Genomic DNA, 23,703 nt, shown 5'->3' on the forward strand with positions numbered 1-23,703 from the left:
TCCATACGTGAAATACCAATCTTAATAGAAGAAAATATCTACTCTGCAATATTTGCTGTGTCTTTTTTTTAAATAAGGAAAACAGAAAAGTTGCCAATAATCCCATCACCCCAAAATCATAAAGGTTTCTTAAATACTTGTACTACATTTTTCAACATATTATTTATAAAGCTGATTTAGCACATAATATGGAACTCTTATTTTTAGTTTATTAGAAGCATTGAGTAGTCATTAAACATTCTTCATAAAAATCATTATCATTTTATAAGGAAAAAGTAATTTGACCCCACCTCCACCCTCACATTAATCCCAGAGATTAATTTTAAATATGTTGTGATTTCTTTTATACTCCATTTCCCAGGAGGGGAAGAAGGGAATAAATAATTTTGAATACCTTATTAATAAAAAAACAAAGCTTGGTTTCATTCCAGTAGCAAATGAGAGGTCAAGGGAAGAACAGTAATTTACTATTGAGATGTTATTTCCATCTTGTGGGCTTTTTCTCCTATTATATACTACAAAAATTACCATTCAGCTTCTCATATCTAACAGCTTAACTTCACTCATTTATAATTTGTTTTAAGTAAACTCTACACTCAACGTGGGGCTCTAACTCAAGACCCTGAGATCAAGAGTCGCATGCTCTACTGACTGAGCTAGCCAAGTGCCCCAACTTCACTCATTTTAACAAATACCTATTACGTGCCAGGTCCTTTACTGTCACATTAGGTTAGGAAGCAAATGACCTGGATGTAGTGATATACATGAAGCATAAAGACTCATAAGCACTGATTTTCTAGAATTCCAATCCCATCCCCACCCCCTTTTTAAATATAATTTTATGGAGGAAGTCCAGTCCACTTTTTAAAGCTCTAGAAAAAAACCAACAAATGTTAGTCTAAGCCACTCTAAAATTATTTTATTATCTGAGACAACTATTAGTTGCATATTATTATACTCACCCACTGTTTCTCTATCATTTACCTATATCCTCTTCCCATTTACCCCACCCCCATTTTTTCTATTTCATCATCTTCTTTGTTTTGCCTTTCTCCATTCTTCAAGATTTCAGTAACAGACTTACAGTTTAAATGAACCAACCTCTGGTTAACAGTTTTCAAAGCTAAAATATTCATGACTTCTAATTTAAATTCAGATTTAAATGCAAACATGAAATAACAAAGCAATAAAAAATTTTAATTTTACAAGTGCTAATAACTCTAAAAAAACAAAAAGTAATTCAATAGAATTTATTTTGAGGCAGCAATGCTGGTTGCTCACACATTTAAGAAGAATATAGCTATAAATGCTATGGGAAAATTTAACACAAACATCCAGCAATAGCAAAGTACTGTAGTTAAATCAACTGGCTAGTCCACATAGTAGAATACTATGCAGCTGTTAGAAAAAAGTGAGAATACTCTCTACTAAAAAATATAGAATGATTTCCAAGAAATATTAAATCAAAAAGTGAAAAATAGGGTAGTGTATATTTGCTTTTGTCTATTTGCATAAAGAAAATGGGAAGGATACATATAGTACTAATAAAAGTGGTTACTAATGTGCGTCCAAGGGTGGACAGACTTATGATAAGTACAAGACTTAATTCTGAACCACTCCTTATTAAAAAACAAAAACAAACAAAAAAAAAAAGTTTGAAATTGTTCAGTAAGAATTTTAAAGATCTTTTTTACAAACTCTATCTGAAAGTGATCCAAAATTTCACTACACAATTATAACTGCTCTAGTTACCATACTTTTTAGACCTTATCACACTGAGCCTATCCATTAGTCATTTGCTTACAATTCTTCACCACTTAGGTGGTCCCAAGGAACACCAAATACTGGTATCAACTTTTAAAACAGTGTAACATACTGTTCAAAAGCAATTTGTCAGCTTCTGACTTCATTACCCATACTATTTTATGGTGAGCAAGTTATTTAACCTCTTGCCCATGTTTCCTTCTAAAATGGAAATAACTGTATCTATGATTTAGGCATGGTATGAAAATTAGAATGATTCCCAACACACAGAAAACTGATTAAATGTTAGCAGATATTATCACTAATAGTTCTTTTTATGGACATGTAAAGTTTTCATCTATGTAATCAAACACCATGGTATGTTTCAGTCAAATTCAATCAAATCAAATATTAATTCCTGTTAATGAGTGGCTTCAATGTACTAGAAAGCAGAAAAGTAAAATATTAACAATAAAAAATAAAAGTGCAACAATGTAAGTATACACATGCAAGTCACTTTGAGTGCAAAGAAGGGAGCAATAAACACATTGCTAAAGTTTATAAAATACCAATAGGAGAGGGGCACCTGGGTGGCTCAGTCGGTTGAGCACCCAACTTTGGCTCAGGTCCATGATCTCACGGTTCATGGGTTCGAGCCCCGCGTAGCTCTGTGCTGACAGCTCAGAGCCTGGAGCCTGCTTTGGATTCTGTGTCTCCCTCTCTCTCTCTGCCCCTCCCCAACTTGCACCTGGTCTCTCTTTCTCTCAAAAATAAACATTAAAAAAAAAATTTAAGGGGCATCTGGGTGGCTCAGTTGGTTAAGTGTCTGACTTCAGCTCAGGTCATGATCTCACAGTCCGTGGGGTTCAAGGCCCGCATCGGCCTCTGTGCTTACAGCTCAGAGCCTGGAGCCTGCTTTGGATTCTGTGTCTCTTTCTCTCTACCCCTATCCCCACTCACACTCTGTCTCTCTCAACATTAATGTTAATATACAAACATTAAAAAAAAATTTAATACCAATAGAAGGAATGAGGATTTTGAAGAGAAAGCAGATGGAGAAATGGACTATACCCAATCATTAATAACCTTTTATCATTCAGGTTCCTAAATCTGGCTGATAATCAAAGTTACCAGGTATACATCTCAAAAACCCAGATTCCACCTCAGATTCCTTAATCACAATGACGAGGAATGGAATATAGGAATCTGTGCTTTTAAAGCATCCCAAGTGATTATGATCATTAACTAGGTTTGGGAGCCACCATAGGTCCAACTCTCGTACAATTAGAGACTTTAGAAGTATCTCCAGATAAAGTATATTTAATCATTACCTTTGGTAGCTCTTGAGCCAATGGCAAAGTGCTATTACAATTAGTCATTCTTTTACACTAAACCACCAAAAAACCTTTTAAAATAAATATATACTAAATGTTCTAAATAATAGTGTGGCTGCCGTTTACTGAACAATTATTCATAAATGACTAGAAACAACGCCCAACATCATTCCAACCAAAACCAAAGTAAATGACAGGAGAGAAGAAAATAGAGAATACAATTTAAAAATAGGCAAAAGATCTGAAAAGACACCTCACCAAAGAAGATATAAAGATGGCAAAGAAAACATATGAAAAGATGCTCAACATTGTGTCATTAGGGAACTGCAAATTAAAGCAAGATACCACTACACACCTATTAGAATGTCTAAAATCCAAAACATGACAACATCAAATGCTGACAAGGATGTGGCACAACAAGAATTCTCATTCATAGTGGCACCTCAGTTGGTTAAGCATCCAACTCTTTGATTTCAGTTCAGTTCATGATCTCACAGTTCATGGTTCACGCTTCCTGAGTTTGAGCCCCATGTTAGGCTTTGTGCTGACAGTGCAGAGTCTGCTTGGGATTCTCTCTCTCCCTCCCCCACTCCTGTGAGCTCTCTCTCATAATAAATAAACTTAAAAAAAGAAAAGATTTCTCATTCATTGCTGGTAGGAATGCAAAATGGTATAGTCACTTTGAAAGACTATTAGGCAGTTTCTTAAAAAACTAAACATACCTTTATCATATAATTCAGCAAGTAAGCTCCCTGTTATTTACCTACATAACCTGAAAACTTATGTGCACACAAAAACCTCTACATGAATGTCACTTCATAATTGCCAAATCTTGGAAGCAGCAATAAGGTCCTTCAATAAGTGGACAGGGGTGACTGGCTGGCTCAGAGAGTGGAGCATGCAACTTTGCTCTCAGGGTTTCAAGTTCGAGCCCCACTTTGGGTGGAGAAATTACTTAAAAATGAAATATTCAGGGGTGCCTGGGTGGCTCAGTTGGTTAAATATCCAACTTTGGCTCAGGTCATGATCTCACAGTTCATGAGTTTGAGCCACTCATCCAGATCTCTGCTATCAGCAAAGAGCCTACTTCAGATTCTCGGTCACCCTCTCTATGTCCCTCCCCACCTTATGAATGCTCTCTCTCTCTCAAAAATAAAAACATTTAAATTTTAAAAAATGAAATCTTTAAAAAAAATTGGTGCACAAATAAAGTGCAGTACATATATACAATGAAATATTATTCAGCACTAAATAAAAAGATCAAGCCACAAAAAGACATTTAAGAAGGAATCTTGAACATTGCTGAGTGAACTGACATTCTGGAGAAAGCAAAACTATGGAAGACAGTAAAAGAGCACTAGCTAGCTACCCAGGGTTTGGGGAGAGAGAAGAAATAGGTGGAACACATGGTATTTTTAGGGCAGTGAATCTATTTTGTATACTATAAAGGTAGATATAGGTCATTATACATTTGTTAAAAACCAAAGAACATACAATACAAAGGGTGAACCTTAATATAAACTATAGACTGGATGATAATGATGGGTCAATGGTGGTTCACCGGTTATAACAAATATACCAAAATAGTGGGACTATCGATGGTGGGGAAGAGGTTGAAAAGTGTATTTTCACCCCAAATTTTGCTGTAAACCTAAAATTGCTCTAAGAAATAGTGAATGAGAAAGAGAGGATAGAGGAAGAAAACACAATTTGAAATCAAAAGAAAATTAAATAAACTCAAGGGAAAAAGCATTTTGTAAAAAGAAAAAAATGACTAAAAAAATACATTTCAAAGTTAAAAAAGGGGCACGTGGCTGGATCAGTCTGAAAAGCATGTGGCTCTTGAGTTCAAGCCCCACCCTAGGGTAAAGATTACTTAAAACAAACAAATTTCAAAATTTAAAAAAAAAAAAAAAGGGTGGAACCCTCCTGCATTGCTGGTGGGAAAGTAAAATGGTGCAGTCATTTTGGAAAATAGTTTGGTAGTTCCTCAAAAAGTTAAACATAAAATTCCTCAAAAAAGTTGAACATGAGCCAGCAATGACACTCCTAAGTATATACCCAGGAGTTGTAAACGTAAGTTTACACAAAAACCTGTGCACAAATGGAAACAGCAGCATTACTCATGACAGCCAAAATGTAGAAACACCCAAATGTCCACCAACTGATGGACAAAATTTGGTATATCCACACAACAGAGTATTATCCAACCATAAAAAGGAAAAAAGTACTGCTACATGCCACAACATGAACCTTGAAAACATTGTCTTAAGTGAAAGTCACAAAAAGCCAAATATTGTATGATATGGAATCCTATTAGTGGTAGTATGCAATATCCAGAGTAGGCAAACCCACAGAAACGGAAAGTATTATTTCTTTCACAGAGACAGAAAGTAGTGGTTGCTGGGGGAGGGGAAGGGCATTGGGACTAACTGCTAATAGGTGCAGTTTCTTTGTGGAATGATGAAAATATTCTGAAATAAAACAATGACGACGACTACACAACATAGTGTATACCACATAACATATACTAAAATCCACAAAATGTACATTCCATAAAGGGTAAATTTTATGTTACATGAATTACATCTCAATTTCTAAACAACTTTTTTAAAATCTAAGAGTGGCCCTACGGAGAGAATGTTCCTAAGCACTGACAACAGCCTGCTAACATAAAACATAACTAAGTCTCAACAGTGTAGTCTTACCCTCTCCCTCCCCTTCCCCAGAAAGAAAATAAACCATTTCCAGTCAAGCCCCTAGATCCAAACAGAACGGAATATATTAAGCTATACTATAGGGAAGTACTCAGCAAAATGCAGACTCTGGGAACCTTTATAAGGACCAAACACCTGATTTCTTTAAAAAAAAAAAAAAAAAAAAAAAAAAAAAAAAAAGGAAAAAAGAGAGAAAGAAAGAAAGAAAGAAAAAGAATGGCAAGAAAAAGATGGAGAGAGTTCCAATCGAATAATGGTGTGTAGTTATCTTTTAAAGTCCTTATCTTTTAGATACACACTGAAATATTCATGGATGCAATTATATGACGGAGATTTACTAGAAATACTCTAGGATGGGGAGGAGTGGATACAAGTATAAGTAAAATAAGACTGGTCATGTTTAAGATGAGTGACAAGTCTGTGGAAGATCACAGGTACCATATTATTTTTGTGTATTTTTAGAACTTTCCATAATAAAAAAAATGAAGAGTATATGCAACACAATCATATTTACAATGTAGAGAATAAACTGTTAAGACAGGGGCATGCGTGGAGGGAAACTGATAGATTTCAGAGAATTCAGGCAGGAGGAACACCCTGAAGGAAGACAGTGAAGTGAAGAAATGAAAATCACAGATTAAACCAGGATAATTTTCCCAGGTAAGTGGTTATCAGGCTTCAGGGATATTCTATGCAAAATTTTTCACCCGTCCTTTTTTTTTTTTTTTTAAACTAAAAGAGGCTTCACAACTTTCATTATATATGCAAAAGAGACTAAAATCCCAAAATATTAATTACTAGATTAAAATTTTTTTAGCATATTAATACAATCTATATTAGATAGGCCCTTGAATCACTGCAATCCAGTTAACACACTTTCAAAGCTCCTTCCAGCTTTAGAACTTCCTTCCAATTGAAATACCATGGTTAGGTACTCATACTTCAGATCTAAAAGTATTCTTACCCTCTAGGGGCTTTACGACAATTAGATAAGCTAACATAGTAAGAATTTAAATTTTTGGCATATAGAAATTGCTCAGTAAATGTTACCCGTTTATCTGAAAGTCCATTATCTACATAGATTTCCCATCATCATTTATTGTCTCACCATCCTGTAAGTTTCTGGTTTATCACATTTTATTATTTCTGGAATACAAGCTTCATGAGGGAAAGGTCCTTATTTCATACATCATTTTGTGGCTAGCACAAAATAACACTCAAATATATTCACTGAATAATTACACTAGATAGAATCAATAAAACTCAAGACTCAATGATGACAAGGATGGTGATAAATGTTAACAGAGGAAAAGGAGAATAAGTAAGTTGTAAAGTGTTGTATGGGGAGGGAGAAGCAGGCATTTGAGATGAACTGAATAATTAAATTTATTATTTTTTTAATGTCTTTATTTTGAGAGGGAGAGAGAGAGAGAGAGCATGTGCATGCATAGGAAAGAGGGAGAGAGACAGATGGGGAGGGAGGGAGGGAGAGACAGGAAGGCGGGGGGGGGGGGGGGGGGGGGGCGGGGAGAGAGACAGACAGACAGACAGACAATCCCAAGCAGGCTCTACCCGGTTAGAGTGGAGCCCTATGCGGGCTCAAACTCACCAACTGAAATCATGACCTGAGGTGCTGAAATCAAGAGTCAGATGCTTAACTGACCCAGGCCATGCAGGCACACCTGAAAGTTTTGACTTTAAAGTAACAAGTTAGACAGGAAATTACAAATAGGAGACATTTGAAAACCAAACCAAAAAAACCTAGTAGTGGTAAGAATACTGTTTGTAAAGGCAGCCTGTCCAGCCTGCCTGCTACTTGCATGATCTCGGGCCCATTAATTAACCTCTGCGTCCCAATATTCTAGTGCCCCCCCCCCACGACAACCCCCTCAAACCCAACAACAAAAGAAATCAACTGTGTCAACCTCACTGGGTTGTTTTAGGATTAAAGGAATTAATACTGAAGCACTGGAATAACACTCAGCAAACAGTAACCAAAAGATGTTAGATAGTAAGAGCTAAGCAGTAGCTGAAAATCTTGATTCCGAATGAAACATACAGCCAATATACTAAGAGAACAAGAGTCCCAGGGAATAACTGGGAACAATGGAGAGGTAACATGAAGAAAAGTTTTAAGTGGACAAAAGGGAAACTAGAGAATTACATAGTGGAAGCCAAAGAAAAGGATTTTAAGGAAGAAATAGTCAAGAGCAAAAAGTGCTGATTAAGTGCATCAAGTCTGTAAAAAGGCCACATGATTTGGCAATTTGAAGGCTGACCATCAAAAGAAAAAAAACCACGTCCTACAAGGTGTTCAGACAGGTTTGAGAGAGTAAGGCAAAAGGGCCGACTATACAGCAGAGTTGAGGGGTAAAAAGAGGAAGAGAGAATTCTAGATTAGTGGTCCCTAGAGTTTTTGTTTGCAAGAACTTCAAAAACAGGGAAAATGACATAAGGTTGCGTCCTCTTAATTCTATCAAAGTTTTTTCCCTCTGTTGTCACCATCATTTGAAATAGGGAACTGCATTAACAGTGAGAATTTATGAAGCCTAAAACTCTCAGAATAAAGGGAATGCCTTTACACAAAACCACCATACTGTTCATATTTTTGTAATTTCATAGATTAATAATAATGAAATAAGGGAGCCTTGGTGGCTCAGCAGGTTAAGCGTCTGACTCTTGACTTCCACTCAGGTCATGATCTCAGGGTCATGAGGTTGTGAGACTGAGCCCTTCAAAGGGTGTGGGGGCCTGCTTAAGATTATTCTTTCCCACCCTCTCCCTCTCAAAAAAAAAAAAAAAAAAAGTTGTAAGCAACTTAAGCAAATTACCTACGAAGGTCTTTAAGTGGCAACATCTGTCAAGTTATGACAAATCTGTAGGCCAGGATGTGCAAATACAAACACTAATTAAAAGTTTTACATTTGTTGGGACTCCTGGGTGGCTCAGATTAACCATCCAACTCTTGATTTAGGCTCAGGTCATGATCTCACAATTTGTGAGAACAAGCCCCATGTCCGGCTCTGTGCCGACAGACAGCACAAAGCCTGCTTTGGGATTCTCTCCCTCTCTCAAAATAAATAAATAAACTTAAAAAAATTTTTTTTACATTTGTTGCATAATAGTTTTAGAACACAAACTCCTGGACTACATTTTCTATGCATTATCTATGTCATATTTTTATAGCTAACAAGCATTTGGTACATATGTACATAAGTACACATATTACATACCATTACAGAGAAAAACAGGGGGACACATTTGCAACATACATAAACTACAACTGGCACACAATTGAGGTTCAATAAAACTATGTTGAAATGTACCAATGTGTACCACATAATGGTGGATAAAGAATTACAGGGGTGCCTGGGTGGCTCAGTCGGTTAAGCGTCCGGCTTTGACTCAGGTCGTGATCTCGCGGTTTGTGAGTTCGAGCCCTGCGTCGGGCTCTGTGCTGACAGCTCAGACCTGGAGCCTGCTTCGGATTCTGTGTCTCCCTCTCTCTCTGCCCCTCCCCTGCTCATGCTGTCTCTCTGTCTCTCAAAAATAAATAAACATTAAAAAAAAAAAAAGAATTACAAGTCAGATTCCCTTTCTATAAAAAAACGTAGGGGCGCCTGGGTGGCTCAGTCGGTTAAGCGGCCGACTTCGGCTCAGGTCACGATCTTGCGGTCCGTGAGTTCGAGCCCCGCGTCTGACAGTTCAGAGCCTGGAGCCTGTTTCAGATTCTGTGTCTCCCTCTCTCTCTGCCCCTCCCCTGTTCATGCTCTGTCTCTCTCTGTCTCAAAAATAAATAAACGTTAAAAAAAATTTTTTTTTAAAAGAAAAAAATGTTAAGACAACATAATACAGTGGTTATAAAAGTGGTAATAAGACAACAGGCTTTGGATTCATACAAACCTAGGTTCAAATCTCAGCTGCAATACCTTATAGGTGAGTGACCTTGGCAAAGTTATTTCACCTAAGTTTACCTCACCTATAAAATAGGAATGATATCTACCTCATAAGGTTGTAATGCTCATCAAATGTCAGTTACAATTTTTCCATAACATGAATTGCCAAAATCCCCAAACGGTCTCTTTTACAAGTCCTAGAACAAATTAATCCAAAAGTCGGCAGCGACCTGCATAGTTTTAAAAGTTTTACAAGTGATTCTGATTAGCACCCTCACTTAGGAATCATCGTCCTAGAGCCTTACTACTCAAGCTTTACCTGAATCCCACGTAAGTTAATATCACAAGAATAAAATAGCACTATTAAGACATGATCCTCTACTTTAGTTCCAAGTTTCTAGGACAGACCTTTACCCAAAGCACTTTTTACAGAGAACAGAACCGTACTGCAAAGTTCCAATTTAAAATCCTTTCCAAAGCCAGGGAAAATATGATTTCATATTGAAATTTTACATCAAAACTGGGAATACCTTAACCTAGTCATATTTGTTATTGAATAGTTCTAATACTGAACATTTTTTGGTCACTTCATCTATACATCAACAGTGACCCAAGGCTGTACACAATAATGATATTTAAACTTTCTTATACATTATCATTCTTTAAAATAAGTTTAAGTTTACAGTCAAAATACAGTGATGCTTCACCTAAACTCTAATAAATTTTTTATTTGACACATTTTTTTTTTAAGATTTTAGTTTTTGGGGCACCTGGGTGGCTCAGTTGGTTAAGTGTCCGACTTCGGCCCAGGTCATGATCTCACGGTTCGTGAGTTCGAGCCCCGCGTCGGGCTCTGTGCTGACAGCTCAGAGCCTGGAGCTTGCTTTGGATTCTGTGTGCCCTTCTCTCTCTGCCCCTCCCCGGCTCATGCCCTGTCTCTCTCTGTCTCAAAAATAGTAAAAATATTTTAAAAAAAGAAAAAAAGAAAAAAAGATTTTAGTTTTTAAGTAATCTCTACATCGAACGTGGGGCTTGAACTTACAACCCTGAGATCAAGGGTTGCATGCTCTACTGACTGAGCCAGCCAGGCAATCCTTGACACATACATTTTTAAATGTTTATTTTTGAGACACAGAGAAAGAGAGAGGCAAGAGAGGGGGGACAGAGAGAAAGACAGAGGCAAGAAACGGGGTACAGAAGCGGGTTTGGTGCTGACAGCAGAGAGCTGGATGCGGGGCTCAAACTCACGAACCGTGAGATCATGACCTGAGCAGAAGTCAGACACTAAACCAACTGAGGCACCCAGGCACCCCAACACATACATTTTTAAATGTGCTTCTCACAAGCAATCCTATTCAAGACTGAAGTTATCTAAAGTAAATTCAGTATTCCAGAAGCAAACCTGAAACCCAATTAACTAAGGAACCCAATAAAACATTTTAGAGAAATATGAAGAACAAAATCATACAAATATAATCACGAACATTTTATTCCAAAAGAATCTCTGTGAAATAATGAAAATCCCTGGAAACAAGAGTCTAGAAACACTGTAGAATTTGTTCAAAATAAACAAAAAAAAACTTACAATGGCTCTATCAGGACTAATATGCCAATAGCACATCAACTGGAAAGCAAACAAGGAAAAGGAATCTTAGATTTTTACAGGTGCCTGGATGGCTCAGTCGGTTGGGCGTCCAACTTCGGCCCAGGTCATGATCTCATGGTTTGTGAGTTCGAGCCCCGCATCGGGCTCTGTGCTGACAGCCTGGAGCCTGGAACCTGCTTCGGATTCTGTGTCTCCCCCTCTCTCTGCCCCTTCCCCTGCTCGTGCTCAGTCTCTCTCAATAATGAGTAAATGTTAAAAAAAATTAAAAAAATTTTTTTTACCATTACTGGCAAAGAGAACTAAAAGGCAAAGAAAGGGCTAAGGCAGACAATATAGATCTCATTAAGGTATAGATTTTATTAATTTAGACACAAATAAGACATTTTTTCAGATACTTAAATTAGTGAAGCTTATAAATGCATTGTTAACTTGCAAAGTGTTAAAATCCAATATTTCAAGGTACTTACAGGCAAAATAAACGTCTCACCCTCTAGGGCGGGGGAATACAAGCTTTCATACCATAGTGCAAAGGTCATAGACACTGTATCCAGGGACTGGTGAGGTATTATTTAGTGAGTCCAGGCCTTGTGCATTTGTAAATGCAATTTTAAAAAATAACTGTCTCACTATCTTCACAAAAAATATCTTTGCAACATGGTACAGTAAGAAGTTGTGTATCAGTAGAACTCTATAAATCTCAGACATTTTAGACCACATTATACATAAGTTTAAAGAAACAACAGACAATTCTTACCTAAGCTTTTTGAAAACTATACTTTTAAAAGTCCAAAAGTATATCAAAGCACAATTTTAAAACACTGAATTGACTAACAGGTATTAACTTGTAATTAATTTTTTTGAAGACTTGATAAAGAGTCAAGAAATATAAACACCAATGCTTTTTTTGTTTTTCAAGTAAGTTCCAGGCTGTGGAGCCCAAAGTGGGGCTTCAACTGATGACCCTGAGATCGAGATCTGCCCTGAGGTCAAGAGTCTGACAACTGACTAAGCCACCCACGGCGCCCCGAAACATCCTTACCCTGTAAAAAAATGTTTTTTAAGTTTATTTTTGAGAGGTAGAGAGAGACAGAGAGAGTGCGCGTTGGAAGCGCAGAGAGAGCGAGACACAGAATCCGAAGCAGGCTCCAGGCTCTGAGCTGTCAGCACAGAGCCCTGCTCGGGCTCAAACTCGCAGATGGCAAGATCTTGACCTGAGCCGAAGTCAGACACTTAGCCAACTGAGCCACCCAGGCATCCCAGCATCCTTACTTTTTTAAAAGTTTAGCTTCAACAACTTTGTAGAGTCCAATAAAAGTTTACTAACTCAAAATTAAAGTAATATATATTTGTTTGAAGACACTAAGACACTAAGTTAATTCAATCTTCCTTCTTTAAACACTATATTTTCCTAACTATTCACCAACATATATGACGTATATATCAGCCAACACTACTGCTTACATTCTAAATATATACCAGTCTGAAGAACAGGTGCGACACTATTTAGATGCATGCTTTTTTCTTCTAAGCCTAAATTTGCCCTGGAAAGGGATTTAAAAATAAACACAAATACCCAAGAGTTGAACAATCCTCTTAAAAAGATATAGACATTCTGAAATTCAAGACATGAGCGCTTCAGCTACCAACATCTTCCAAAAGTGAACCAGCCTATCAAAGTTTCACCTTAAAAAGATCAAATAAGGCTCAATTATTAAGGGTCCTGAGGATATTTAACTTTGCTTCCCCTGTGTTAGTAACGTGGGAAAGTACGTTTTACTTCAAGCTAGTATTAAATCTTTTCTCAGTCGTTTCATAAAGACAGCAGAGATACTCTGGTTTGGCTTTTTATGGATAAAGGGGATGGAGGAGGAGGAGGCCAGCTGAAGGGTACTCTAAAAAGAAAAACTCAATTTAGGGAAGCACAGATGAGTCAGTCACTGAGGAAGAACTAACTAAAAGAGAACCTAAGTGAATAAGGCAGCATCCCAGGTAAGAAGGTACCTAAAGTTGGCGATAGGAAATGAAAACTTCAGAAGTATGCAGCAAGACCTGAAAAGAAGCGTGGCTGTCAAGGGGCAAGTGCGTACCAACTCCGGGGGAGGGGGCCAAAAATGCCAAATAGGATGGGGGGGGGGGGGGCGGGTGATGAGGAAAAAGGTAATAAAATGTCCAGCCCAAACCCCTTCCTCGGGTTCTCCATCTCAACAGGCACAATCAAAAACCACCTCAATGCCCAGTAACCCCAAGCCGGACTATCCCACAGAAAGGAGTTTAGTCCCAAGCCCCGGAGGCCCGGCAGGCCGCCTCCAGAGGAGCCCCCGCAGACGCCATACTAAAAGTCAAAATGGCTGCCCCAAGGAAGCCCGCACCGCGCAGCTAAGAAGGGTTGGGGAACAAGCTTCTGCGGGAAAGGGGGAGGGGGGCTCTCGGAAGAGCCGTCGCCAGAACCGTAGGCAGGAGTATCGCCCCCCCCGAGCTGCACAGGTAGGTTCCCCTCGGCCTCCCAAGGCCAGGGGCTCGGACGGAGGGGAGTCCCAGCCCCACCCCCCCCCCCCCGACCGGGAACCCTGCCGCCGCAGCCGTCCCGCACACCGCCCCAGCGAGGTACCTGCAATTCGGCCCGCTCCACCTCCCAGTGCGCCCGCTCCATCTCGAACCGAGCCCACTCGTGCTGGATGTAGTGCAGGATCCCTGGGATAGTGTATTGCTGCGGCCGGGACAGCTCCGGGCCTGACGCGGGACCCGCTCCCTCGGCGGCTGGAGGACCCCCGCCGCCCGCCGCTCCATTCCCCCCTGGCGAAAGGCTCATGTTCCCCCCAGGTCCCTGCTGCTGCCGTGGAGGGGCCGCCATCCCCGGGCCGCTACCACCGCCTCCGGCAAGCTCGTCCATTGTGTGTGGGGCCCCGGCCGGGGCGCAGGGCGAGAAGCCGACGGCTGGGGGAAGGGCCGGGGAGGGTGGCCCCGCGCTGGCGGCGGGGCGGAGGCCGGCTGGGAGAGGAGCGAGGAGGGAGTCGGTGCTGTATGCTTGCCGTGGGTCAGAGTAGGGAGCTGCCGGTCGCCGCCATTACAGTCCCTCCTCCATCTGTCCGTCTCACTCACTCACTTTAGGGAAAGGGGGGGGCCGCGGCGGGAGGGGGAGAGGGGGCTGGGTTGGGAAGGGGATAGACGTAGGGCCGTCACAAGCGCGCAGCATGCCGGGTAGAGAACGCCGCTGCCGCCGCACGCCCAGCAGCCAAATAGAGTGCGGCCTCACCATACGCAGGCGTACTGAAGACTCAGTAAGGGTTGGCGTTTGAGGCTGGGTATGAACTCTAGCCCCGCCCCTAGGCCCTCCCTCAGACTTGCTCCGGGTGTCTCCGTGTGGGTACCGGAACGTGAGCCACTCGCGCTTTTGGGAGCCAACCGGTCTCATGCTGCCAACAATTTCCGTCGCTCAGTCACCAAGCCCCCAGGGCGCCTTTCCCCAACCAAGGGTCTCAGCAGCATGCCTGCCTACAGAGCTGGGTTTTAACCTGGCTGGGCGCTCTGGCCAGCCGCAGCCGGTCCCGGATTCCTGACGTTGCTTTTGCATTCCTTGCGTGTTTCAGGATGTCCCAGAGGGTCGGGCCTCTTTCTGTGCTTGTCACTCGTTCTTTCTCTGGTTTCTTAGCACCAGTCAGTTTCTGAGGCTTTGGGGACGTTCTCTTTTGGCAGATAGCCCAGATCCTTCTGGACATGGTGACTGATCCCGGTCTCCGTTTCGAGCCCGGATTTAACTAATTCTGCCCTCTGGGTCGCCCGTCGCAACTTGTTCCAGTTTGCCTCGCCTCTTCTTTCCTATCTGGGGTGGGTTGTGGGGGTGGGGGGAGGAGCAGGAACGAATGTTTGCATTTTTTTCTTGGGAGAAGGGATAGTGAAAAACTTTAGATCTTGACGGTGATGCGTAGAGGGAGAAAGATAACTTTGAAAGGGACTTAGACTAAAAATGCAATGTTTTAGAATGAATGGGTTTACAAATAGCAGGATTCATAGCAGAATCTTTTGATGAAAATAGAAAATAAACGCATCGTGAATACAACGTAAAATCCTAGATGAACAGCTGAAGAAGTTTTCCTGGATTATGAAACGATGTTTGAAGAATATAATATACAAGCTTAATCTTTTAAGTACCATAGTGTGTGTTTTTATGTGCTTAGGTTGACAGGAAACATTCTTAATGAGCTAATAAGCTTCTAAAGAAAGTTAATATAGCTACTAACCTCTTGACTGAAAATTAGGACAAAAGTAATATTTAACGATATAATAAGGAAAAGATGTTAACAATTAAAGCTGTGCAGGAAAATTGCACATAAAATTGATGGCATTAACTTTTTTTTTCTTCTCTACTACCAATAAAATTATCACTGTGGAATACACACAACCACTCAAGGTATAATTTCAAAAAGATAAAAATAGTACATCTTATTTTATCATGTCTGCTTTACTGTTATTATAGTTTAATGGACAGCATTGGACTTGTAACCCATGTTGCCATGTTTTATTTGTATATGAACTGGGGTCTTAGGTCACATATTATTAAGAACTATGTTTCCATATTATTAAAGTACTATTTCTCCATTTTATAGTGACCAACATACAACCTGCTTATTCACTCCTCTTCCTTTTTGAGGGTACTGATAGCACATAAAAAGTTACAAAATATGTCTCCCAAGAAACATGTGTGAGCAGTTGTGATTGATTTTTGTCCTCAACTAAAGAAGAACATGTGCACTTGTACTTCCTACTGGTACCTCAAGCTCAAGACTAGATTTATAATCCTTCTATTTTCCTCCCCACCTTCAAAAACAAACAATTCTGTTTCTTTTCTATTACCTATCTTGTTAAGTGGCATATTCAAACCCGAGGTCTAGCAGTTGTTCTAGTACCTTCCTTTCACTCAACTCTCACATCCAATCCCTTTCTCAGTAACATCCTTCATTTTTATTACTTATCTATTTCATATCTATTCCATCATCTTTATTCATGTGTTAAATTTAAATGTTCACACCTCTACTCTTCCCCTACCTCCACTACCACTGATGCCTGAGGGATCTTCAGAAGGCAGATCTGATTCTGTTATTCCCTGCTTAAAATATTTGAGTCATCCTCAGATTTAGAATGAAGCCTGAACTGTAGCATAGCATATAAAAATACTTCAAATTCTAGATCCACTCTATCGGCTAATCTGCCATCACGCTATCATGGCACCCATTCTTCTCCAGCCAATCTGCACTGTTTTTGGTTCCTCAAAAACATAGTACTATTTCATTTCACAAGAATTTAACAGATACTGTACCCCCTTGGCTTTCCTTCCCTTCCCTTGGCAAAGTATTACTTTGCTAAGAAGCTTTTTAGATCCCTGAATTAGATTCACTTTTAAAATCTCAAGTGCTAGGGCTCCTAGGTGGGTGGCTCAGTTGGTAAGCATCCAACTCTTGATTTCGGCTCAGGTCATGATCACGGTTTGTGATTGCAAGCACACATGTGTTCTCTCTCTCTCTCTCTCTCTCTCTCTCTCTCTCTCTCTCAAAATAAACATTTTAAAATAATAAGGAAATAAAATTTCAAATGCTTCCTTTTTGAAGAATTCCAGTTGAACATGTCTACACTCGCTTTTACCATGGTTTTATAAATGCCAATAACGCAGTCCTTGGCCATGTTCTTCCCAGATCATAGTCATGTATCTGAGGATTGCAGCCTCTTAGAGAGGTAGGAGCCATGCCCCTCTTGTTTGTAACTATACTCCCAGTGTCTGGAACGGTACAATCTCCTCAAAATGATGAACAATTTAGGGGTGCCTGGGTGGCCCAGTCACCTAAGTGACTGACTTGGGCTCAGGTCACAATCTTACAGCAGGTGAGTTCACGCCCCACATCAGGCTGTCTGCTGTCAGCACAGAGCCAGCTTTGGCTCCTCTGTCCCCCTCTCTCTCTCTCTCTCTCTCAAAAATAAATAAATATTCCTAAAAAATGATGAATAATTTAAATTTAGAATAACAGGTATATTTTTCCTTCACCTCGATCTTTTTGTATTATTTTTACCACCATTATTTCAGCTATTTCAAGGGTCAATGACTAAAACTGCCCTGAGTTCTTATTTTGTTTTTGTTTAGATTTTTAAATTATTTTTAAGTGATCTCTACACCCAATGTGGGGCTCTAACCCACAACCCTGAGATCAAATGTCTCAGGCTCCACCTATGGAGCCAGCCAGGTGCCCCTTGTTCTTGTTTTTATAATTGACTTTTTACCCTGAGTATCAAAAGTAAAAGACACCAAGATTTTCTCCTCTGAGAGAATTAAAAAAAATTTTTTTTTAATGTTTATTTTTGAGAGAGAGAGAGACAGAGCATGAGCAGAGGAGGGGCAGAGAGGGAGACACAGAATCTGAAGCAGGCCCCAGGCTCCATGCTGACAGCACAGAGCCCGATGCCCATGAACTGTGAGATCATGACCTGAGCCAAAGTCAGACACTCAACAGACTGAGCCACCCAGGCGACCCAAGAGGAGAATATTTTTTATATTATTTTCATTAGACTTTGTGTCCATGACTCCTGAGGACGCTCTGCAATCAGCTCCTAGAATCTTGTCCTCTGTACATAATGAGTTTCCCAGGCCATAGTATCATCTACAACTCACCTAACTAGAACTCCCTCCTGGAATTGTGGCTGAGTCATTTCCTGTCTTCAGTTTCACCTTTGAAACTTCCTATTTGTTCTGTCCTTTCATCTGTTCTGTTCATTCCTCCTCCTCTCCCACTGATTTGATTCTTAGTTTCAGTATACTGCTGAGAATGCCTATTTATATTAAATATAAATTTAGAATTTTAGATTTTTTTTCCTTTCCTGTTAGCTAATCTTAGACACCTCTGTGATTAGACACCTCTGTGATTTGGTCAGACACTGTCTGACCAAAAAGGGATTTGTCATATTTGATGTACATATATTGTGTCAGCAGAGGTATGTTAAGGAATTCCAGGTTTTTAAAATAAGTCAGGAGTAATTAACACTCAGATGCCCTCTTTCCAATTATTGCAATACCTGATGTACAAAGAGTTTTGGCCCTGCCTTAGAGAACCATATGGTTCCCTGTAATTACTCACCTGAACATCCAGTTTTATACCTTGCTGACTATGAACCTGACATCCTTCTAACAGGGAGCTCAAACCAGTTCACAAACACTAATCCAGTCATCTTTTTGCATCATGTGGAAAGGTGGCAACAAGTATTATTATCTCCAGTAACACAAGAAAGCTGAGGTATAGAGTTCTGGGTCACCTCCTCAGGCCCTCAGTAGAATAGGAAGTGGGCCCACTCTTCTATCAGTGAGTGTATGCTTTTATTCAGAAACAAATAAAATCTCCCTGCACTATCCTGCCTCCTACTGTCCTATCAATGGCTCGATATCACTGTCTCTGGTTCCCAAATCATTTGCACTCTTAAAATCATTTTTAGGTGGTTTTGGGGTGATTTCAGTCACTTGAGGAAATTATGTAGTGTTTACATGTATAAATATAGAGAACAAATGAGTATTAGAGCCCAGAGGAAGATATTTTAGAAGACCTGGCATGTGTTCAAAAACCAAAGGAACAGGGGTGCCTGGGTGGCTCAGTCAGTTAAGCATCCGGCTTCAGCTCAGATCATGATCTTGAAGTTCATGGGTTCAAGCCCTGCATCAGGCTCTGTGCTTACAGCTCAGAGCCTGGAGCCTGCTTCGGATTTTGTGTCTCCGTCTCTCTTTGCCCCTACCCTGCTCATGCTCTATCTCTCTCTCTCTCAAAAATAAATAAATATTTAAAAAAAAAAAGGAGCAAACTATAACGTAGATGGAAAGGAAAAAGAGGAGATAGCTTTGCCCTGTGCAGTGGTTGCACCTGCAAAATAAGATCACTACAAGAGTTGCCTGTGGCTAAGAAAATTGTAGAAATACATACAGGGCACTGGAACTATTCAAACAATATGTTGTGTGGGAAAGAAAAGGAAAAAGACCTTCAAAGATTATAGAAAAATAGGTACCAAAACCTTTAGGCGGGCTATATAAAATTCTAGTCCAAGTTCATTCCTGAGTTGTCTTCTGGGTAACATGAGTCAGAAAGCAGTAGGCTGTGATAATATTATATAATAGCTAACTCACAGAGATGTCAAAATTGAAGAAAAAAAATTGCCTGGAGCAAAGTCCCTCCTGGACATTGGCTAAAAGTGAACAACCAGGTCTATAACCATAAGAAACAAATGACTGGAAAATGTGACTGAATGGGAAATTGCCAAAACTTTCCTAGGTAGTAATTTAACAATCATGGAAGTGTGGTTTGTCTCCTGTTAGAGCAACAGTGGAGGATAGTCAAAAGAATAATACCAGATACAGACACTTTGCCTGAGAAATCTATGCTAGAGAGTATTCTCTTTGGAGAATGTTTTGAATTCGGCAAAAAATCACAAAAACTTGTTTTTTTTGACTTATTTTAAGTTTATTTATTTAAGAGAGAAAGACAGAGCACGGGGGGAGGGGCAGAGAGAGGGAGAGAGAGAGAATCCCAAGCAGGCTCTGCACTGTCAGTGTGGAGTCAGGTGTGGGGCTTGCATTCACAAACTGTGGGATCATGACCTGAGCCGAAATCTAGAGTCTGATGCTTAACCGACTGAGCCACCCGGGCACCCCTATAACAAAATATTTTTAAATGATGGTTTTGTCTTTCTATTAATAGACTCACCTAAAGCACATGATGATTACCCCACAAAAAAAGATTGAAGAATTCTTCAGAGCATTTTTAAATAAATCCTATTCTCCTTTGCTCCTTTTGCTTTATAGGTTTTAATATAATAATTAGATATTCTAAATCATGTGGTGCATAGACTTTTTCTATTTAACTTTTTAGTTTGAAAAAAAGTTTTTTAAATTTTTTTATGTTTATTTTTGAGAGAGAGAGAGACAGAGTGTGAGCAGGCAAGGCACAGAGTGAGAGAGAGGGAGACACAGAATCCAAAGCAGGCTCCAGGTTCTGAGCTGTCAGCACAGAGCCTGATGCGGGGCTCGGACCCACAAACTGTGAGATCATGACCCGAGCTATAGTCGGACACTTAACCGACTGAGCCACCCAGGCGCCCCTATTTTGAAAAATTTCAATCATGGGGTGCCTATCTAACTCAGTCAGGAGAACATGCAACTCGATCTCCGGGTTGTAAGTTCGAGCTCCACATTGGGTATAGAGATTACTTAAAAATAAAATCTTAAAAAAAAAAAAAAAATTCAATCATGTAAAAATAGAAAAAAGGTCTTATGACTACACTTTCAACAATTATCAAGGTTTTGCTGTTCTTAGTTCATCTAGTCCACCTTTTTTCTGAGGAATTTTTACTCTTACAAAAATTTATTTAATAAAACAGTTTAATATAAAAATGTTTGCAGCCCCCCAAAAAATGTATGCAGCCATTTCCATATCATAGTAAAACTGGCTCATTGGAAAGGAGACGTGTGAAAGCAATTGATTTCTGTAGTGAATAAGCCTTTGTTTAAACTCATTCTAAGGCTTCTAACATGATGATACTATTTCCTCATATTACCACCTTTCCAGTATTGTTCTGTTGCCCACTAACTGCCATCTCGATGCATTCATTTATCACAAGTTTCATAAAGCTGTCAAATTCCTCAATATTCCTTGGACACATGTGCCCCTTTTTAATTTCAATTACAGCTTCTTGGCCCTAAATTTTTCAACTTGGGAAGGTAAGCTTTGCTCGTGATATTACTTGACAAGATCAAAGATGCATTGAAACAGAATTCATGGCCTCCCCCATGCTCCCATGGCAAGCCCATTAATATTTTAAAATAAATCCGAGACATCATATTATTTCATTGGTATATACTTCTCTAAGTATCTTTAACAGATTAGGACCTTTTTTTTTTTAATATACCACAATATCAATGTCATACCTACAAAGTTAATGGTAATTTCTTTATGTAGTCTAATCCTTAGTTCGTATTCGATTTCTGCCAATTGTGTCAAAAAAATTTTTTTTAAAGAGTTCATGACTTCACGGATTGCCTGGGCAGCTCAGTCAGTTGAGTGACCGACTCTTGATGTTGGCTTAGGTCATGATCCCAGGGTTGTGGGGTCGAACCTGGCATCCAGCTTGCTTAAGGTTTGTGGGGCTTGCTTGCTTAAGATTCTCTCTCTTTTTGCCCCTCTCCCCTGCTCATGCTTGCTCTCTCCTCTCTCTCTCTCTCTCTAAAAAAAAAGACTTGGTGACTTCAAATAAGGATCCTAACAAAATCCACATATTTCATTTAGTTGATATATCTTTAGCTCTTTGTTGATTTTGCCTTCCCCCTCACCCCAATATTGTCATGCCATTTTGTTGAAGAGACCAGGTTATTTCTCCTATAGAATTTTCCACTTTTGGCTGATTGCATTTTTCTGGTATTATTTAGCATATTCCTTTCTCCTCCATATGTTCTGTAAACTAGATCTAGATCTAGAGGCTACATTTGATTCAGGTTTTATTTATTTTTTTGGCAAAACACTTCTCCACTGGGGATGCAGTGTACTTTCTATTGCATCACACCAGGCAGCACGTAATGTCTAGTTGTCTTAATTTTTGTAATGCACTAATCTTGATCAGCTTGATCTAGCTTTGTCAGCCCTAGCTAGCTAGCTAATTTTCTTTTAACAGATATATTATGTTCCACCCTCAGTAGTTCCTCCTCAGCGTGGGATCTGTCCTACAAAAGAGCTTGTGCTATGTGTTGCCTGCCCTTTAGTGTCCTGGATGGGACCTTTCTTTGTATTCATTGGCAAAAGAGACCCTGCCAGGACTCCTCCCAGTTCTCACAGTGGTTCTTAGATTCACTCCTGGGTCTCTCATTTCTTTTTTTTTTTTGGGGGGGGGGGGCGCGGGGGGAAGCCTCTCACTTCAAATGGGGGAGCGGGGCCCCTTCCTTTGGATAAAGACTTGGCAATTTCTGGATTCTTTTTCTCTTTTGACCCTTACAAGACCACAGTTTCAAACCTCCACTCTAGCCAGCACAGTTGGGGTCACCCAGTTTTTGTTGCTAAGTGTAGTTTGACTCTACCCATTAGAGTTCTAGAGTTCCAGGGGTTGTTTTTCACCTGATTTTTGGTAAAGATGTTGCCTATAGACTTGTGGGTTTTTTCCCCCATCTTTGCTGCTATCACCGTTTTTTTCTGAGGGCATCCTGGGAGCTCCCAAAACTACTCTGCTGCTATCACCACTCCCTTGCCTGTCTACACTCTTGGCACTTTAAAGTTTAAATTGCCTGCTACTTAACCTAAAGTTAGTACAGCCTGCTACTGAAATAGTTTCATTGGACCACTACTAAAGTATTCGAGACATTTTTGCTCTTCAAGGATTGTGAGATATTTAAGCGAGTATAAATTCAAGTATGAATATCCTTGGGGCAACAGTTGGGCCAGCTCTTGTCTGACAACTTTAATATCCTATGTACATTTTCAGTGGGAACTATAACATGTTGCTATCCCTTATTGTGCAATTCAGAAAAGCAAAAGGTGCTCCTGGGCAAAGGGCAGCCAAGCAGGCCACCTGAAAAGCCCTGCATTCACTCTGATATTTGATCTGAACGAGAATGATACTAAATTCAGATACGTGTCTGCAAACTTGCCTTGGACAGCATTTGCTGGGTATGTTTTATTTATTGGAAGTAGAACGGGAGATTAGCTGAACTCACTAAGAGGGCAAATCAGACGTAGGAATTTTGGAAGTTTAGGTCTAATTACAAATGTTAAGCACGCTGTTGTAAATGTAGTAATATGAGTTTTACTGTCCTAAATTTGCACATTATCTGCCTGAATCATTTTAGGCTCCATGTTGAGCTCAACTAAAAGCAAATAATCTGTTAGAATTGCACCTTTTGTGTTTTGCTCCAGGATCAGAATCGAACTGCCAAAATATGCACGTTAGCCAGTTAAAGGTTTTGTACAGAGAGTACAACCAGCTCAAGTGAGATTTACACTAGTGAATGAAGAGTGAAATTGGGCATCCCTGGTCATATTACTGCCATCACTGCATTACTGGTGTCTTGAGGCAAACCTGGAGGTAAAGAGCAGTAGATAGGAGCACAGACTCTGGAGTCAGACTAACCAGCCTTGAGTCCTTTCTCCACTGTTTTACTGGGTGACCTTTGGCAAGTGACTAAGTTTGCACATCTATAAAGTAGAAATAAAAACAGTCTGTAACTCATAGAGCTACTATGAGGATTAACTGAATGTAGGTAAAATATTCAAAACAGCACCTGGCTGTTTAGTAATTTCTGTGTTAAGTGTTTTCTACTATTATTATCTCCCCTCATGAGTTAGTTTGTTGGGTCATGTCACACATCATATTCCAAAGAGTGAATACTGCCTTTCAGGATACAG

At 39.9% G+C, this 23,703-nt stretch overlaps 2 protein-coding genes and 1 pseudogene across 7 annotated transcripts in view; 1 reads left to right on the plus strand and 2 right to left on the minus strand.

The window, feature by feature from the left end:
- Nucleotides 1–14,439, minus strand: part of STRN3 (striatin 3) — a 104,818-nt gene extending 90,379 nt beyond the window's left edge. Inside the window, exon 1 of one of the 3 annotated variants that reach the window (XM_053889331.1) lies at nucleotides 13,905–14,439. In XM_053889331.1, coding sequence (XP_053745306.1) covers nucleotides 13,905–14,186 — 282 coding nt within the window. In that variant the 5' untranslated portion in view covers nucleotides 14,187–14,439. The remainder of the gene's footprint in view (nucleotides 1–13,904) is intronic. The other 2 variants (XM_053889329.1, XM_053889330.1) reach the window with 2 other exon arrangements.
- AP4S1 (adaptor related protein complex 4 subunit sigma 1) overlaps nucleotides 13,165–23,703 on the plus strand; it is a 50,639-nt gene continuing 40,100 nt past the window's right edge. The window contains exon 1 of one of the 4 annotated variants that reach the window (XM_053889333.1): nucleotides 13,165–13,285. The gene's annotated coding sequence lies outside the window, so the exon portion shown is untranslated. Of the gene's footprint in view, nucleotides 13,376–13,666; nucleotides 13,781–23,703 lie in introns of those variants that run through there. The other 3 variants (XM_019428073.2, XM_019428074.2, XM_019428069.2) reach the window with 3 other exon arrangements.
- On the minus strand, nucleotides 20,828–22,470 carry LOC109254269 (small nuclear ribonucleoprotein G-like; annotated as a pseudogene).

The sequence above is a fragment of the Panthera pardus genome, unplaced genomic scaffold (genome assembly GCF_024362965.1).
Source record: "Panthera pardus isolate Hobbes unplaced genomic scaffold, ASM2436296v1 HiC_scaffold_24, whole genome shotgun sequence".
In the NCBI taxonomy this organism is placed as follows: domain Eukaryota; kingdom Metazoa; phylum Chordata; class Mammalia; order Carnivora; family Felidae; genus Panthera; species Panthera pardus.